Source organism: Calidris pugnax, unplaced genomic scaffold, assembly GCF_001431845.1.
Source record: "Calidris pugnax isolate Ruff unplaced genomic scaffold, ASM143184v1 scaffold13, whole genome shotgun sequence".
Classification (NCBI taxonomy): Eukaryota; Metazoa; Chordata; class Aves; order Charadriiformes; family Scolopacidae; genus Calidris; species Calidris pugnax.
In genome coordinates, this window is record NW_015090810.1 from 7,421,625 (window position 1) to 7,441,638 (window position 20,014).

The window sequence follows — 20,014 nt, forward strand, 5'->3', positions numbered from 1 at the left end:
CGAAGTAAGGGGTAGAGGTCTGAGGTGAATATCTCAGTAGTTGCTGTTTATTACCTGTCACAGCCTCTCAACAGAGCGGTAACTAAATGGCACAGTAGGGTACACCTGCAATGCTTCTAAAGGAGGCAAACGTAGAGGTGCTGTCAGTAATCCTTCATGGGCAGAACTTTTTTATAACTGAACGGTGTATTTTAATGGCAAGGTGATCAACATTTTTCTTGCTTCTATTTCTCTAATGCAGCATTCTGCAAAAGGATTAAGGTAAGTCACGGAGAAAATTTTGTTATTTTTGCATGACTTGTTTATGGTGGATATGGGAACAGAACTTCAGAAATGAATGGATGATTGCTGTTTTGATAGAGCTGTTGCACGTAAAAGGAACTTAAATGGTATTCTCATTTAACAACAGAAAAATATTACTTTCACAAATTCATACTTATTTCTGCCTTGGAACAGAGGGATGATTTTTTTTTTTTCTTTTTTTCTCCCCTCTAAATGGTGCTACAATCAGGTTTTCAAATCTGATTATTTTCAAATCTTTGTTATTTCAGATCAGGTCATTTAACAGCTTAGTATGCACTATTCCCACAGATTAGGTCTTGAACATTTATCAGGCTTCCTGATGAAATGTGGGTATAAAAGAACATCTACTGATGTCTGATAAAACAAACTAAAGAACCAGGTTGAAATATGGACCGTGTATGTTTATGAATATGTATGCATGTATCAGAAGCATTTATGCATGAAAGACAAAAATGGGAGAACGTAAGTGGTAGCACCCTGGGAGTACAGGCTCAGTTTTAAACCATCTGAAATGAAGCTTAAGTTAGTAATCTTCTACACAGCTTTTGTTTTGTTGGCTGTGTTTGGGCATTGCGTAACACGTGTGGGAGAGTTACAGGAGTTCTGGTGGTGCACAGCATTTTAAAGTAGGGTATTTAAAATTCCAGGCCACAAAAGGGAGCCACGTGCTGGAGCACGTGCCGGGGGCTGACAGCGAAGGGCGCACGCTCGGAGCCGTAGCAAAGGCGTTGGGTTGCCTGGAAGGGCACCACCGATAAGTGGCTTTGCTACCTTGATCTTCCCGTGGAGTCAGGAGACAGTCAGGCAAAGTCATACATTGTCAGACATACTAATGAGAGACCCCCTGATCCGGAGGACAGTCGCTGACAACAACCGAAACTGATTTATATTTTTAGAGTTACAATTACTGCTTTTAAGTGGTTATGACTTTAAGTTCACAGTTCTTGATGTAGAATGTGAAAACATAAGAAGCTTATTGTTTGCTTCAGTTAGTTCCATGGTAGTGTTAAAAAAATCATCTGTAGAAGACACTTTTCTTTCCTGTTTTTGCAAATGTAATTCTTGCCTAGTGTTACGAAGGTAAACAAAATGTCATCTTTTGACAGCTCGGGGAGGGGTGCAATGGTCTAGCGTGTTCCCATCAAACCTGTCTATAGAAAGGGTGCTCAGGGATTTCTTTTGCTTCTAGTAGACTTGGACACTAAAACTAAGGATGAATTTTTATCATACACCAAATTCAGATATTAGTGAGAAGACTGACACCAAATGCCAAAAAACAGTGGAAATATGTTCAGAGAGGAATTAAGAGGCAAAGCCTGTAAGGGTAGGGCTTATGTCCTACATTTATAGAATTTGGCTCTGACAGGAGAGCCTCACAGCCCCAGCAGCCCTGCAAGGGGCCCCAAGCTGTGATGGCTCGGTGGTCCTCCCCAGCCCCCCAGTGCATTGCTGTTGTCTTGGGCCAGCAGCCCAGGCATGCCGGAAGCTTGGCTGTCTTTCAGCGGGAGTGGGCACAAAGCAGTGGAAAGAAGATGTTGGGCAGCAGTGAAAAGTAGAAGTTGGGAAAGCAAAATATAAGTAGAACACAAATATTTAATTTTCCAACTTGTGCGGTTTGCTCTGTGGTGGGTTTGGGTCCTGCGGGGTTTGTCTTGTTTGGTTGGTTTTAGCCTTCTGCCATCCCTTCGGGTCTGTTCATTCTCCACATTTGAGAACTGAGGATACAATTATCACGACCAGGGAAGAGCAGTGAAATTACACCTTGCTGAAGCAGCTCTTCTGAGATTTACTCTGCTTATTCTTTTTGTCTGTGATATAATTACGCTCAGTAACAGGGGCATTCAGCTTGAACCTATGTTTACAAAACCTGTTTTGCTCTGTGTAATCTTAAATTTGGTTAAGTGGTTAATACTACGACTCAGTAATTGTTATGGCGTTGTTTAACGTATTTTCAGTTATTTTTGCCTCCTGAATACTTAAATGCAAATCCTTGTTAATTAGCCTGATGTTTTTAAAATTAGGTAACGCTTTAAAATTTAATCTAGAAGTTATGTACCAGTTGTGTCAGAGATCAGCAACGCTAGTAATGAATGTTTAATATCACACCTAGTGTCTCTTTCCAAAGATATATCTTAGCCCCTTTCGTGATTTCTGTCTGCTTGTTCAACCTCAAGAGGGTTCTGGAGTCCTTTTGAGAACAAATCCTTCTAACATCTCCCATTTGTCAAACTGAGAAAAGTATGTAGTCTTCTTTTCATAAGAAAATTGATCCAGGGGGTGGGGAGTTAAAGACACGCCAGTCTTTTGTTTTGCATGAGTTGCTGGCTTGTTGGGTTTCAACACAGCTTTTTATGGTTCCTCCCTGCTTCATTTGTAAATACACTGGAACATGGTGTCATTCCTAGGGGAAGCCATTGTGTCTGGCTGCTTCAGTGCCCGAAGTCAAGTCCCTACAGTTTTATTTCTCACTATTCTGAGAGAGATGTTGCCATTGGATCTGTTTGATCTATTACAATTAGTTTGAACCAGCTCTGGGGTATAGACCTCCCAGTCCAGCAGGATGGGTGTAAAGGGACTACAGCATATCTTCCGTACTTCAGATTAACGCTTCAGAATATTCTTTTGTTTTGATTAGCTGAAGAATAGAGGAATGGAAAACTACTGTTTTGATTATAACCCTTCAAATGAACATAAGATAACTGGACAAAGGGTCATACTGTACCCGTGTCATGGCATGGGACAAAATCAGGTAAGATTCATGTTTTATTTTCATTTTGACTAACACTATGGCTGTAATGTAAAACATATGGTAAAAAGCATTGCAGTAGGGCTTAGAAAATGTGTTGCCACAGGTGATCTTACATCTAATTTTGATTCTTTTACTAGATGCTTTTAATTTTGATGTCTCTTGAGGTCAGAGATAGGGTAAAAGGTGAAAGCAAAAGACAAATATATTTCGTAGGAAAATAACGTTATCTTTTGTTTAGCTAGCACTAAAAGATTAACTGAGTTCACTATCAAATCACTGGATGTTAATGCACGGATGTCTCTGCTGATGATGTGATGCATCCGTGTACCTTCAATGGGCAGCACCAGACTGCGAGCAGCGATGCTCTTGGAGCTGTGCAATTGGTGCTCCCTCTGCTGGCATTCAGGCAGCAGGAGCAAGGAGAAATGGAGAAACTCCCTGACCACAACAGTAAAAAGTAAAAGAAAATATAAAATGGTACAAGAGAATTGCAGAGCCTGAGGAGGGAAGGCCAAACCAGGAAAGGGCCAAAACTATACAAGTGAAATGCGCAACAAGGCATGGGAGGGCTGACAGAAGCCAGGGAAAGGTGGCCAAGGTGACAGAGGTAGGGCAACAGGTGAGGAGCAGGGCATGTGTGATAGAGGAAGGAGTTATTAGGAGCTACAGGGAGGGAGCGTGAAACAAGCAGGTTCACTGGAGACCTCTTTAGTGGAAAGGGGCAGGGGGACTGAATGTGGGAGCAGAGCTACCAGTTGGCAAATGGGGGTGTGAGTAAGGGTGACAGGTAGTAATTGCAAAAGAAAGAGAGGACAGCAGGAAGAGCTGTGGTGAGGGTAACAGAGGGAGGCTAAAATAAGACAAAAGTATAGAAAGAGAGGTGAGATAGCAAATTAAAGTCAGGATTGTTGAATTTGCACCTCCTTTTTCTGGCTCACAAGTGGCCGTGAAACCTACCAGCAGAACGTTTCTCTCCACTTCCTTCCTGTCCCATGCTCTTTTGACAGTCGTTCTTAAAAGGTATCAGGCTGCAGCTGGTGGTGTGAATTCTGTAGCCTAGTTGGCAGGTGGCAGTGGCAGGACTGAAACAGTCAAATCTTCCATACGTGCATCCACTGGTGTCATCTGATGGAACTAATGGTGACAAGGTTGGTCACCCTCTAGTTGTATCAACACTAAAGAGAGCAAGGCATTTCACCACAGAGTTTCACAGGCATTTGCTGACAACAGGCAGCCCTTAGCCTCTGTTTGGTCCTTGGAAGGGAATCTGCCATCCTAATCCCAAGCTCTTCTGCCTGCTCTCCCCTGGTCTGCTCTCTATACAGCTTTAGCAGCAAATCCTCACTACAAAGCTTCACTCCGGGTCCCCAGCCCCGTGCCACATGTCACTGACAGCTCCAGTTTCTCCACTCCATGCTATTTAACATTTTCTTTTCCATTCTGGCTGGCTCCCAGTCTTTCTCTAACGCCCTTGCTCTGTTTCTTCTCTCATGTATTCCTCCCAGCAGTTACTACCTACACTAGGTCACGATTTGCTCCTTTTCACATGCCTTCTTCTTTCCTGGCTAGCTCCCATTTTTAATCCTCTGGTCTTCTCCTTCTCATCCCTCTCCATTTGCAGAGTTTGTTCTACCATTCATAATTTTCTTCCTCAAATAATACTCCCTGCTGCACATTCGCACTGTGTCATGGTACAAAGGAATGAAGTTTATTCTCTAAATAAAGCTCGGTAAAGTTGTTCTCCAAAAAGCACCTTGATAGGATTTAACATTAAAGAAGGTTAACTTGGTCAGCCGTATGTGTCTTACATTCCAGACATTACACCCATCCTCTGGCATGATATGCTAATGGCAGGTGGCTGTTTATGTAGGGGACAACTGCAAAAGCTCTTTTCACTGGAAGCAATTCTTCACTTAAAGTGACCTCTGAATATCTGTATGCACTGTGCTGAGAGCAGAGAGCTCTGTGCTCTTTTATAAAGTCCAGCACCTGCTCAGTAAGTAAAACCACTCTCAGAGAACTGAGATCTCTGGTAATTTGTTGCTATTTTTCCTTGAATCCATGGCCCAAGTGAGAGGGTTCCCTTTCATCCTTTTGAGTTGCTTTTGTGTAAGTAGTAAGAAAGTAACTGTGAGTTGTTTAAAATTAGCGTGTTCATTATAGCAAGAAGGTGAGGATACAACTGTGGTGATAGGAGCTGAGCATATATAGAAGACACAGAAAATAGGCAAAACACTGGCTACTTGGTGCTTGCACCTCAGGCTGCTGCTGTTCTGTGGAAGTGTCTGCCCCAGTAGGTAAGAATAAAAGGTTTTGAAATTCAACACCAATAAAGCCCATTTCCCTTCTTGTTATGGCTAAGAAGCAGTACAGAGGGCACCAATGCATGATGGCAAGAAGCCAACCTGATGTGGTAAGAAGATGGGAAACTACTGAGCAGCCTGCTTTGTCTGACAGCACTCTCCCAATATTCCCATTTGCAGCTGATAGATTTGAGGCAAATAGGGAGAGGCAAACAAAGAGCTTAGAAAAGCCCTTGGATTTCCTGTGAAAGGGGTATAAGACCTGGTAATATCCTTGCTGTTTCTACCCATCAAGTGCAAACTTAATCCTGCATACCAAAGAGCAGTAGACAGGCACAGAGAGGGATGAGAGTGTGTTTCGGGGTCTGGAGAGATAGCCAAAATCTGCTTCCATCCCTATTACCACAGAGCACTGGTACAGCTGGGGCATATGCTGTAGATCACCCCAGAAGGGATAGGCACTGGATAAAAGCCCTCATCAAGTTTCCCAGTAGCACTTAAGGGAATCTACTGGCTCTCTGAAGGAAGGAAATGCAGTAAGGCTACTAGTTACTGGGCCATGGATCAGTTTGAAGATACTTCCTTTCTGCTTACGGAACCCATGGGAATGTAGTGATAGGATGAGGGGTCATGGTTTTAAACTGAAAGAGGGGAGATTTAGATTAGATACTAGAAAGAAATTCTTTACCGTGAGGGTGGTGAGACACTGGAACAGATTGTTCAGAGAAGCTGTGGATGCCCCCTCCCTGGAGGTGTTCAAGGCCAGGCTGGACGGGGCTTTGAGCAACCTGCTCTAGTGGGAGGTGCCCCTGCCCATGGCAGGGGGGTTGGAACTAGGTGATCTTTAAGGTCCCTTCCAACCCAAACCATTCTATGATTCTATTTATCTCATGTATGACTAGAGCTTGAAAAAGCCATAGCCTGAAGTATTTATTCCATTTGAAGCAGTACGGGGTAAAGAACTGTACAATGTTCATTGGGCAAGGAGGCAGGAGTGCTTGATTGCTAGTACTTAGCAATAAACTAACCATTTTACTTGCTCTTCTACTCCAAAATCTGCTGTGAGTCCTTGAGGTGCCATTCAGAAAAGATGTCAGTAGTAAGGACAGCTCTGACCCTGTAGCTGTTCCATCTACTCTTGATGCATCCGATACAATCAGCAGCTTGCGGGCTTTCACTGATACTGATACAAACTGCTTAAAGAGTTGTTATATCTTATAAATCCACTAATGAGCAAGGCTCTGAATGTGGCCTTGTAAAAGTGTCCATCCAGACATAAACACGCAGGAGTAAAACTTTTTCTTTATTCATGAGTCATAACCTTAAAATGAGTGCCTTTCCAGCACACTGCCCAAAGTATCAGGCTTTCCATGTGCCAGTTAGATACTGAACCTGGCAACTAAGGCCTGACGGCCAGGGAATAGTTGAAGTTAAGAAAGAATAATAATCATAAAAAAAAACATTGGCCCGATATTACCACATTTGACTTTTGCTGATGATGAGATGTTTTTGACATAACACAGATGTCATAAAGGCAGTTCAGCCTACATTACAGGAACAGGTCCTAGCAATAGGGCTACGAAAATGACTAGGGGACCAGAACATCCCTCATGGACCTGCTTTGGCAGGGTGGTTGGACTAGAAGATCTCCAGAAGTCCTTCCAACCCCATTGCATTCTGTGATTGTGTAATAGGTTTCAAGGGGAAATCAGAGTCTCCTGGGTGCTATATCAGCAGATAAACTTCAAACTTGAAGTTGCCTTCCCAAAACATGCATTTCCCTTTGCAGCATCACAAATGAATGATGGTGAACAGGTTAGTTTGGGGAGGGGGAGGAGGGGGTCACTTACATCACTGCCCAAAGAAAAGGCATGGAGCTCCACAAGCTGGGTGAGTGGACAACGTTGGTCTGTGACAGCTGCCTTGGCAGAGAAATTCCTGATTGTGATAAAAGGAGGGGCAAAGGAGTTTTCCTGAAACAATTAGTAGCAGCTTAGACTAGATCAGAGCTCTTAGACCTGGAAATGAGTGACTGCAGACTTTGTAATCACATGGCCCTGTTTACATTAAAACTCCATTTTCAGTTCCTCTTCCAAGGTTAATTAGCCTTGCTGGTTGTTAAGGATGGTTTTGTGGTAAGTTCAAGTATATACAACATTTCTGAATTGCTACAACCCCCTTCACAAAGCCGTAGAGTCTCTGTCTTCGGGGGTAAAACAAAGGAATATTCCTTCTTCTCCCTGATGCTTTTATTGCTTTCCACTAATGCAGCTATACTATTTGTAACAAGCAATCTTCTGGTGTGTATAAAACTCTCCTCTATCCTACTGTGTATAATCTAAATAAGATCTAAACACATACCCGTGCACTATAGTGATCTAAATTATTTACAAGCATGCTAAATACAAACAGCTCTCAATATCTGCCGCTCTTTAATGAGGTCCAAAATGTGGCAAGTGTCCATGATAAATATAAAAATTTTAAGGAAGTCTTCAGCCGTAATTGCTACAAAAGCCAAGATGTTTTACACCATGTTCAGAACACCTCTGTAGAACCTTGTACAACAAGTAAAGCCAGTAAATCGTCTCTAATAAAGTTCTGTTCATGTTTAAAAGCAGCTGTAGCTGATTTGCTCCAAATAATACCTTAAAATGTTCTATAATAAAATGCTTATCACCATGCGTCCTGAGTACTTTGTAACTGGAAATGAACCTTGACCAACTGCATTTGAACTATGCAGCGAGCAACTCCTTAATTAAAAGTAACATTGTTTTGTGACAACTGAATTCAGAAGGCATAATGTCAGGCTATAAACTGGTTTCCATCCTGTTTTTAAAGGTGATCTAGAATGTGAAAGTAGAATATTGCAGTCAATTTTTATTAGTTCTTTAATTCTGGAACGTCTGTTTTCCAGGGCTTTTATTCAGTATTTCATACGTTTGAAGTGCTACCAGAATAAAGCAGTGCTGTGGTGAGATTGATTTTCTGTAAAATAGTAAGCAAACAGCAGCAGTTAAGGCTCCTTGAATATTTTTGGCAGGATTTCTCTCCACAGTAGCAACCTTAATATGTGAACTTAATTATAGTATCTTAGTATATCCTCCTTATAAGTATTTTCTTGTGTGTCTATGAAATGACTGTTGTCCTTTGTTTCTTCTCTTGGGTTTGTAGTTTTTCGAGTACACATCCCGTAATGAGATACGTTACAACACTCGACAGCCAGAAATCTGTGCAGCAGTCGACTCAGGGACCGATTACTTGACAATGTACTTGTGTCAAGAAAATGTCCACAGTATTCCTGAAAACCAGAAGTTTGTTTTCAGAGAGGTAAGTGTGCCTGCTCGGGTTTGGGTTTGCTCTTTTTTGGGAGTGGGTGGAAGGAGAATTGTTGAGGTTTTTTTCTTTTTATCTTACTGCCTACACATCATGCAGGCCACAACATCGGCATAGATCTCTGGGAGAAATATGCTGTTTTGGCTTTTAATATCTGAACGTAGAACCCGGGTAGCAGCAGTGTGCAGGTGAAGAGTATGCCCAATCATAAAGAATAGGAAGATGAGAGGAAAAAAAGTGCCCTTCTTAACCTCAAAGGAGTTGAAGAGGTTGACAGAGATGTCTCTTTGCCCTGTCCACATCTAGCTCTTTCTGTGGGCTTCTCAGTTCTCCCTTGCATCTCACTCCTACTGTCTTCTCATGAGAACTGAGGTGCTTCCATATACCCCTTCCCCAGCCAGGCCCATGGCTCGCCTACTTCTACTCTCCTTTCATTGACTTCTTTTATTTCCCAGCATTTATACCACCATATACCTCTGACACATCACATACCACTGTTACCTTTCACTATTCTCTGCTTTTGAGCAGCTGCCCCTTCTCCTTTGCAAACCATCTCTTGTGACCCTCCCTGTGAGCAGCAGAAGTGCTCCCTGAGCTTTTCTGCAGTGTAATGTGCAGTAGTGTAATTTGATGTACCATCAAAAAATGCCTTCAGCTCTACTCCTACCCCTACACAGGACACATCTTACTGGCTGTGGGGACTTAGAAAATCTTTACCTGTCTTTTTCAGCCTTAATGCCTACTCCCAAAGGGGAGGGATACTGAGAAGTATGGAGTATATTTAATAAACATAACGTGATCTTAGGAAACCTTGTGTTTAGTCGTTTTTAATCTCTGAAGGAGCTCCTAGATGCCTGAGAGAAAATAAATTGAATGAAAAATGATGGCCTTGGTTAGGTTCTGGAGTGTTATTATTTGGCTATGGGAAAAGGTCACATAATATATAAAAATGGTATATTTACATAATGTGTCTGCATAATGCATCTAAACTCTACAGGCTCCACAGTTGACAAATTTCATGCTTAGATACTACCACCAGTGATAGGGGGCAGAATAAATTCTAAAGAAAAATATGAAAACTACTGTCCATTCACTAAATCTTGTCCAGACTGAAGCTCACAGTGATATTATTGAGTAAAACAAGCTATTTAAAGGCTGAGTTTTATGGTGGTTTATTCTTAATGCTGACTTGAAATTTTTTTTTTTCAAGGTCATATGCATTAATCCCTAAGATGACACATATTGAATAGTCCTCAGTCACTTCAGGGGATAATTGAGAAAATACAATAGTTTTGGAATACGTCTGTTTCCTTTGCACTCCCAACCATTAACTTTTAGCATCTGAAATTTTAGGAATTATTTTAAATCTTCCTTCTTTCTTGTGATCACTTTGTGCCCGTGTGCATTTTGAACGTACTGCTCTGCTCCAATTCCTCCTCTTCTTTCACATTAAATCAAAATCACCAGTCCCCACCTTTCAAGGCAAGTGATGGGTGAGGTGTCAGTGCCACATTTCTCTTGTTTTATGCAGAGCAGTGTCAGATGCTGGAAAAGCTGTCCTTATAGATGTAGCATAATCAAAGATTTGAACAGCATTCCCAGCAGCCTGGCAAGAATTAAGTTCTTACGGGCACCGAGTCAAGAATGAGTGAGGCAGATATTGATTAGTCCACTCAAAAAGCTGAATTATAGCGACGGAAACAGGAAAGTCATTCAGCAGCAAGCCCATGAGCAAGCATGCACTGCTGGGCATCAGGGGCTGTGGCTTGAGGTGCAATTAGTGCAATACTCCTGATGGTGGAAGGAGCAGGCTTCCAAAGGAGTCAGCGTTGTGCTCAGAAACGGGGTGTTGGCATTTTTCTTTTGAAGCCACCAAAGGCTTTGGAGATGGGTAGGTGTGGGAGTCCCCTGGGCCAGAGGAGGGGTCTCAGAGCAGGGTGGTTCTCTACAGCTGGCTACGCTGTCTTTTTGCAGCTCGCTATCATGGTTGACAGCGATCCCAGATTGGAGCAAGCGATGTGAACTGGAGATGAAATGTTCTTGAAGACTCCTGTAATAGGAGGGCCTGAGGCCTCAAAACGTGTTCTTAGGGAATCTGACTGTGGAGGCCTGTCTGACCTTACACCTCTGAGGCAGCTGTGCTGCCCTCCAGCAAAGCAAGCCAACTCCACGTGCATCTGCAGTCAAGGAGCACGCTTATTTTTTTCCTTTTCCACTAAAAATATACCCTATGAAGAAAGGGGAAATTTTTTAAAATTTTTTCTGAAAATATATCCAACATCTACACCTAACTAACAACATTTACATTTTACTTGTAACACGTGCAATAAGTTGGTGAATTTGGGCAATGATTGTCCTTGGCCTTGGTTTTCTCTGTCTGTATTCTGGTGCAGTAACAAAAGGCAGTGGAAGTGAATGAAGTTAGCACATCCTTCACAGGCTTAGATGTCAAGACACAAATCACTCTAAAGCAATGTTAATCTGAGTTTAAAAGCAGGGTCTTTTGATAGAGTTTCAGAGATCCTCAAGGTAGGCATTTTAACTTCACTGCATAGACCCATGAGAAGGATATGTGTGATATTTATTTGTTATAAATGTCTTCCATTACTTTTAAAACACAGTGACATGCCTGTAATTTTTAAGACCTGAAAAGCAAAAATTATTTCTGTCTTTTATAGGACGGTACTTTGTTTCATCTACAAACCCAGAAGTGTGTACAAGCCCAGTCAAACGCTCACAATGGTAACCCAGCACCATTATTACGACCGTGTACCAACTCGGACTACCAAAAATGGTTCTTCAAAGAAAGAAGTTGATTCAGGTGTCATCTAGGATGCGGCTGAATATGAAGACGTTCTCTTCCTAGTCAGCAGTTAGTCGGCCTTTTGAAAATCATCACCTAAGTGATATATTTTTGTATGGAAAGAACTGCAATTAGTTTACAAGCCTTCAATTTTGTTTTCTGGAGCATTAAAAGGCACTAAGCATTGAGAGCTACGTAAAGTAAGTGCTGTGGTTATACCATGCACAGAATCTGCTCCTCTTCTTTTTATTTGGCAGCTACATAACTGCTTCTGAAGTGTCTTAGGTTCTTTTCACAAGTGACAATATCTTTTTTTTTTAATCTACTGTGTGAAGGTAAGGCAGTCAAAATAATTGCACTAATGTTATCTGCTAATAACTTAAAATGTTTATTTTTCTACTAAAACATTCTGCAGTTGGGCCTTTGTAACAGATACTAGTTAATAATTCTTCTTGTCTTTTAAATACCAAGAAGGTAAACGTAGGCCAGATTCTGCCCTAAGTGACTACCACAAAACCCTCACTAAAGACAGTGTGGATTTGCACATGAAGGCAGAGTAGGTCTGCACGTTTTTGCACAAATAACAATCTAGATGCATACAGATTGCACATGCTTGACAATGCGATACATAAAATGTTGTGACGATTTAGATGCTCATGGCACTTGCCAAGTTTATAATCATGCTTAAGTCTGGTTTTGGAGTAAAATGGGGATTTTCTCATTTTTCTTCAAGAAATAAGGCAACAATGTTTAAAAGTGATGTTCTGGGAAAAACTATTTGGATTCACATGGGTCTAGCTATGCAGCTGTGTCACAGGCTGCATGACTCACTTTAACATTATGTGGATTTTCAACATGCATCAAACTTTCAAGATCAGACCTAGCAATAATTCTTTAGACAAATTTCAAAATTAGTTAGAAAAAACAAATCTAAGAAATTATATCTTTCATTAAATTGTAAATGTTTAAATGGTTTATATAAAAATTATTATGTAAACATAAATGGTTTTGCAACTAATTGATATGCTATGCAGCTGATATTAATACAAAAAGAATTGTCTTTCAGGTATAATGTGTTTTGTCTGGGAGCTCCTTTTCTGATAAGTTGGTCATGTAAACACATATAGTCCTACTGAAAACATAGGGTTTCATCTGCAGTGGTTCAAGATGGTTTCTGCTGTGGTGTGTGGGATCTGCCTTACCCAGCCAGACAGTAGTGTGTATAGCAATGTGTTTGGTCATTGACCATCATAATTACAATGATGATTAAAAGGCTTTCAGCTCATATGGAAAGTTTCTTTCTGTATCAGCTGGAGGCATGCTTATGTGTAACAGCATGAAGATTTCAACCATTTTCTTCTCAGAAGTCTTGGCATCTGTTTCAATTAGTTTGGGATGTTTTCTGTTATTTGCCTTTGTTCATGTTTTCTATAAATAATGTACAGCCTTTTAATTGAATCCTCATAAGCTCATGCCATTTTGGCATACCTATTTATATGATTAGGGTGTGTGGGGAGGGGTTTCAGCCTGTAGGAGATGCATACGTAGATTCTTCCAAAGGTCCTTCTAAACCCATGTATATGGAATGTTTTTGTGAGCACCTTTGAAGTTTTGTCTCTGTGGGCTGGACTGATTGAATTGATGTTAGAATTAATAAAATATTTTGTGATTCAGTAGAGTGAGAACCGTCTTGACAACTTTTTTTTTTCTTATGGTCAGTTGATTTTTTTTTTTTAATCATTTCTCTGATCTCAGGCTCTGATCCTTGCAGCACTTGGGAGAAGACAGCTTTATTTTATGGTCTCTCAAGTTCCTTTTTCTGAAGTCAGTAATGCTTCTGTTCACCTGCTAGCAGCAGTGGTGTGCACTTCGTGGAGCCACAAATCAAATCTGGATGGCTCCGTGAGAGAACTGAGAGAGCTCCAGCAACACAGCAAGGTTTTTCTGTTGATTTTTGCTTTGCCTTCTTGATTGTTGATTAAACTATACTAGCAAGTTAATGAGAGCCCAGCTATTACAGTTGACCTCTGTGATCAATGAGATTTTCTTCGTTTTGGGACTTCCAGATTTCATCACCAGATGGTGGTATGCCAGTGAAACTTAGTAATTGGAAATTATTTTCCATACGTCTTCCCACTCTATACTTGTTTAGAGGGACTTATTGATGCTCTGGGCTTCTGGTTACATGCAGCTGAGCCATTTTTTGGGGGGGTGGTGGGGTGGTGTTTTTTTATTCCCATATACCAGCAAACCTGCTAGCCTGGGTTGAGTATTTTCTAGGCAAACACACTTATGTTGAGTTCAAAAGCAGACACTGAACTTAGCAATGTCACCAACTTGCTTCCCCTATGTTGGCCTGTTAGTCCATCTACTTACATTCTTCTCCTTGATATCCTTTTCTTCTCAATGCACTGGACTTGTGTTAATGTCTGTCTTCAGCTTTGGAGGGTGAAGGACTCCATAAGGATCTGAGTCATAATGCACATCTCCAAAGTCCCTTTTGCAGGAGGTCAGGCTTACCTGCTGAGACTTTGGGCTTCTCCTCAGGAGAGAAGAGGCTGGATGCCTCACGGAAATGGAATAATTGGAGCACTTCAGTTGCAAATCAATACTTCATCTGGTTTTGTCCTCCTATTGCTCTCTTTGAAACAGAGAGAGGGAAGAACATTTTCCACATAGTCCAAATCAAGAACCAGTAGGTCCCCCCCTTCTTAGTATTCATCTTCCTTTTATGCTTAAAGCCACACTTCTTTTCCCCTTTGCCACTAACCATGTGAAGCACCCATAAAACCAAAACTTGCTACTGAAGTTTATTGATAACCTTAGATTAAAAGAATGGAATATTGGCAGCATTAACTGGGAAATCTCAAGGGTCCTTCTTCCATTTTGTAGCATCACTCTGTTAAAAACAAGAAAGGACATTTTTTAAATATAGAGAGATTGACTGAACTAATTGTCCTAAGAAGATATCGTCCCAGTGCACAGTATGTCATAGATTCTAGGGTAGAGATGAAGAAATCTGTCTTCCAAATGGATTTTATTTCTCCCTCATTGCCTAGCTGTGAATACAACCCCTCCCATGTTTACTGCCCATTTTTAGATCAGCCTGATTCTGTGTTCTTCCAGGTTTCTTCCCTTCCCCTTGTCTGATGTTCCATGGATGTCCCTAGGTATGGGGCATATTTGACACGGTTGAGGTGCAAAAGATTAGGCCAGGAGACGTATTTCACAAAACTGAACTGTGCAAAATGTTTTCCCAGTTGTCCATATCATGTGCTGAATACACCTCGTGAGGGGAATAGTAATATGCAAGGATTCTTTAACCTTCTAGAAACTGCCTGATGGTGTTATCCTCAAAACGAGAATTTGGGGTTGTAAGTACCGATTGATTTGCTGATTTTTTTGGAATTAAAATAAATACATTGTTATTTTTAAAAATGTTTGTTTCTTAGTCCTTGTATTCCTTTATATATATATAAAAATGAAAGCAATCCAGATTGCAGTCTGGTGCCTAATTCTTTATCATATTTCTTTGAACTCATCAGGTAACTATTTTGTTGTTGTTTTCTTTCTTTTATTCTTCCACTGTTCTCCTTCCATTTAAACATTGTGGGTCTTCAACATGGGCTGGAACTTAACGAGTTTTCACTTCAACAGCAAACGGTATACCAACCTTCCTTCTAGGAAAGAAACCGTTAAAACCTCTGTATGTGTGGTCTTGACTGAAGCTCTATGATGGAGGATTGTTACAGCTTGCACAAAAACCCTGAACAGCAGTCGTCATTGTACACCCATCGGTCAACATGAATTGGAAGCAGTATTTCTTGCTAGCTCTGCTGAAACAAAGACTCAAAACTGTGTTCAATTTTTGTTATATTTATAAGTGGTAAGATTTTACTGGAAGGGGAATTTCATGTTGGTTGGTAACACTGGGACTGATGGAATTGTGCTCCCATTCCCTATGTAAGAAACATGGGCAGTTACACAGAGATGCTGCTGGGTTGGTAATTCTGGTGTTCTTTTAATTTCATTTGGCTCTCTTAAAGCCTTTAGATGATGAAATTAGTTTGCAGTTGAGCTTTGTTCTGATACCCTGATACAAAGATGTAGCAGTCAGGATGTCTAGAGAGCCTGTAGGATCGTGCAGTTGTGTGTATACACTTGCAACTGTGGGATTTTTGCCACCATTTGAGAATGCTGTATAGGCTCGTAATAAAGACAAAATTTTTACTGTGCTAACAAGTTAGCTGAGGGTAGGTGGGGAAGTCCTTGGGAGGGAGGGAAGAGAGGGATAGCAGAGCTCCCCCCGTTCTGTTGTGGTGCGAGCAGTTGACTGCACCAGCAATAGCTGGGATTGAATTAGCGCATTGCAGTATTCTTCCACTTCCCATTTACAGAGGAAAACAATTATGTATGTATATGCAGTACTAAAATTACTATGCCTAGATCAACAGTTTTCAATCTTTTTTTCCAATCCATTACTCACTGACATTTATATGAATAGACAAAGCCTGTTCAGACCAGTCCTAGTCAGCACCAACAGGAATGACGTGGCTGTAGATGACACACTTTTAGAGGCTACCAGGATTTCCAAAGGGGGTTAGAGAAGAAAACAGGGCAGGACCTTCTCATTGAATTCTCCTAATTCCAAAAGCAAGAAGATGGAAGATACAGGAAGTGAGTTACTGGCCTGACAGTGTGACATGTTTCATGTAGCATCAGACCATCTCCCAGAGTGGAAGAGGACTTGCAGGAGATGCAATTTTTTTTTTATTGGCGGTAAAGGAAAAATCAGTTTTCTGGGTTTCTTGAACTCATCCGTACTCTGAAGGTATTTAAGTTGCAGCTGAAGAAAAAAGTGGTCAAGGGAGTCATACCAGTACAGATACTTAGACGTGAAATTAATGAATTAGGTACTCTGTGATGAGCAAATATAAAGAATATATAAAGAACAAAAATGTTAACTGTGCATACACTGTGAGAAGACTCAGTAACGACTGAGAGAAATTGGAAATTATCATTAGCAGAAAGATATTTGACATAACTTTTTACTGAAATACAGTTGAAGGAATCACACAATTGAAATGCTGAAGTGACTGGGTAGCATTCCGGGATGAAAGTGACATTTGGTTTTTGAGCAAAGAGAACAGGATTTACAATTCTTGTGAACTGATCTTTTAGCCAACAAGGAATAAACAGCTACAGAAGGTGCCTGGTGTAGACCACCAAATAAGAATATAAAGTCTTTTTGCATAATGGATAAAGCATGTGTGCTACTTTAGAGGATTTCATCCTAGGGGATGCACTTTACTGATTTCATGGTAGCAAAACATTCTGGGGATTTCTTAGAAAGAAAAAAAAAAAAAAAGACAGGTGGGCAGGTGGCTGTGTCTGACACAATCTTTAATGAGCAGTTTGGAGCAATTCTCCTTTAGGCCTCCTTTTATTTAAAATGAGCTGTTACCTGGGCATCTGTTACACATAAGCAAAGGATAGTAACTATGAAAGAAGAAATTTCTCAGTGCTGAGAACTGGAAAGAAGCAGGGTTTACAAAATATAACTGTATGTGTACATCATGTTGAAAACTTACATGCGTAGCACGTGGAAGCTTTTGATAGGATTGCAAATGAAATATTTAAAACGTGAGATATATAGTTCTTTGTTAAATCTAAATTTAGCCTCACCGCATCTATTACCCTATTGTCTTTAATTACATTATTTTCTTGCATTATGTTCCCTGTTTTTTTTTTAACAGTAGATGTGGAAAGTGTCTTTTTATGCTTCACTGAGCACACAAGAATGATTTTGAGAGGCTTAGTTTTGCCTAATCCTCATTGTTCAATATATGGCCTTATTTACTTCCCCATAGTAAATCCCTAGTCTGATAAATAATGGTTATTTTCTTAGGGTTTTTTTTAATGGAACTTGAATGTTACAGTGTCTTAGTGCTTCCCAAATATTTACTGCTTTGTCTTCACAATATGACCATGCAGGAAGAGCACCCCTGTTTTACAGGCAGGGAATGCAGTGACAAAAAGATTAAAGGTCAGAAGTACCACATTATTAAATACTATAATTTGAAGTGTGGCTTTGCTTGGTTTAAACGATACCCAGCAATACTCCAGACTTCTGCAGTTCAGACGTAGGAGCTGGGATTCATTTGACCAAAGGTGGCCACCTAGAAGCCAGAAATGGCCATACAAGACAAACTGGCACCCCAGGGTTCCCATTATACACAGAATGATGAACAGAATGATGTACAGGAAGGATCTCCTGCCAAGTGCCCCCAAAATGAGGACACTCATCAGAGACTACTTCTGAGAAGTCTGCCTTAGCTTTCTGGGCAAATAGGAGTAAATCTTGGTTTCCGGGGCCTGCTTTTGGACCTGTTTTTGTACTCCACAGTAAGCCTTAGCCCCATGACACGGCACTCCCCAGGTGTGTTTCTTTGACCTGTCTCCCAGCATCCGACTTCCCCGTGCACTGCGTGGGCACCACCAGCAGCTGGGCTCTGCCTCCCACGTGAGGACAAGCCTCCAGCTTTATACTAAGTGGAATTCTGCAATAACTCTTTCCAACCCGTGTTTGGAAAGAAGCGAGGAGGTGCATTTGATTTTTAAAATAAGAAAGGGACATTTGGCTGCTGCATCTGTAGCAAAGAAGGATGTCAAGCAGTTGCTAATATTATTCAAGGTATCAATTCTGTTGTGCCACATATTTTGGACTCAAGCTTTCTTTCAGAAAGACTGAGTTCTCAAAAACTGGGAAATGGCTTTTTAACAAAAAAAAAAAAAAAAAAAGCTTAGAAAGTTGATGACATTCCAGAGACGGTGTGAGTGTGTGTGTTAATATACTGCCAATATTGTAAGATGATAACAAAAGCGATGCGAGTAGCTGTAGTCTTGGTAGCCAAGTACTGGAAAAAATCACAGAATGATACAAGCAGTGAGGAATGATTTTCTGTGGAACAGATTTTGACAAACAAGCTTGGCATCTATGGCAGATCAGGTTGAGAATGGTGAAACATCATTTAGCATATGAAATTCTGATTAGAAAATAACATTATACAAAATCAATATGGCACCTATTCCTGTTGGTGTCCTAGGAAGATCTGTTCCTGGTGTCATGTAATCAATTTTCTGGAGGCAAGTAAGTTACTAATAAGTTTGTACAAATAAAGCACATTAGTTTGATTTATCCTCGGTGCAAGATCTGGCTGGTTTCCCTATAGGGATTAGCTCTCCCGACCTGCCTGGCCCTTGGAAGCAGGTGGTGCATAAGGAGATGCTGAGGTTGCTGCTGGTGGCCAAGTGCTGACGGGTTGCAGAGTCAGAACTGGGCCAATTCCCATATTACGTGGAAAAAGGAGAGGTGCCTTGGAGACACCTCCAGGGAGGATTCCTGAGGTGAGGAGAAGTCGGTCTAATTATTTTACAAAAGCAAAATGCAGTGATTGCTAGCCCATGTGCATGGGAGAAGGTCACTGATACAATGTCTCCTTAAGCTGATAAAGGCATGATGAGAACTAATGATTGGAAGCTGGTATAAGACAAATTGTGAGATACACCTCTTAGCAAACTAATTAATGATTTAAATGATTTATCAAGAGATGTGGTGGACTCTTCATTACTGATGCCTCTAAGTCAACACTGCTGGGTGTCAAGGGAAAGGCAGTAAAGCAGTGAGTGTTACGAGATTACTGGTTGATGCCTTTTAGCTCAAGGTCAGATCATGATGATCTTAGAATTTATTAATCTCTGAAGATTCTTTCCAATTTATTGCGCAGATGCCACCGTCGCATGTACGATATAAATTAGATGTATTAGGTTGATCTTCAAAGGTTTGCTGTGAGTGACTTCAGGAAAATTATGCAGATGTGTAAAAAGCGAGGTGCCTAAGACAGGGCTACGCACAGCTTTGAGGTTTGCTGGTGACACCTCCCGTGTGGGATCCACCTGCCTTTGAAACACAGGGTGGAACACAGGGCATGGCCTCCCGGGTTTTCTCACCGGGGGTTCAGCAAGGCACAGCGGAGGGTGGGCAGTGGGAATGAGCTCCCCGGGGTGTGGGGACACGCTGGGAGCAAGGTGGGGAGCGTTGGCCAATAGTTGGGATGTGGAGGTGACCAGCTGGGAGGACAGTCCTGGAAAGGGCTCATCCGCCCCAGGCTACTCTCAGAGTTGTGGCGACCCACGGGGGATCTCAAGAGTCCTGCTGCAGCCTTGGGGTTTGGTTTTGTGCTTGTTTTTTGTGGGGTTTTTTGTAGCCACGAGCGGTGCCAGGCTCAAGAAACCGCCAGTTCTGTAGAAATAAAAAACCAACACCAAACAGCTAAAAAAAAATCGAAAACCCCCGACTCTGCTCTCGCCAACCGCCGGCTCCTGCGTGCCGCAGGGCTGCCACGGCCCGGGCTGCGCGTGTGCGTGTGTGTGCGGGGGGCTGGCGGAGGTGCCAAGCCGGAGTGGGAGCGTGTTTGCGCGTTCCGCGGGGCGCGTGGGGGAGGGCGGGCTGTGGCGGGGGGG

At 41.6% G+C, this 20,014-nt stretch overlaps 1 protein-coding gene across 1 annotated transcript in view; it reads left to right on the forward strand.

The window, feature by feature from the left end:
* GALNT12 (polypeptide N-acetylgalactosaminyltransferase 12) overlaps positions 1-13,173 on the forward strand; it is a 46,958-nt gene extending 33,785 nt beyond the window's left edge. The window contains exons 9-11 of the mRNA XM_014938437.1: positions 2,939-3,052; positions 8,527-8,682; positions 11,367-13,173. Of these exons, the coding sequence (XP_014793923.1) occupies positions 2,939-3,052; positions 8,527-8,682; positions 11,367-11,504 (408 nt within the window). The 3' untranslated portion in view covers positions 11,505-13,173. The remainder of the gene's footprint in view (positions 1-2,938; positions 3,053-8,526; positions 8,683-11,366) is intronic.
* Positions 13,174-20,014: the final 6,841 nt, after the last annotated feature.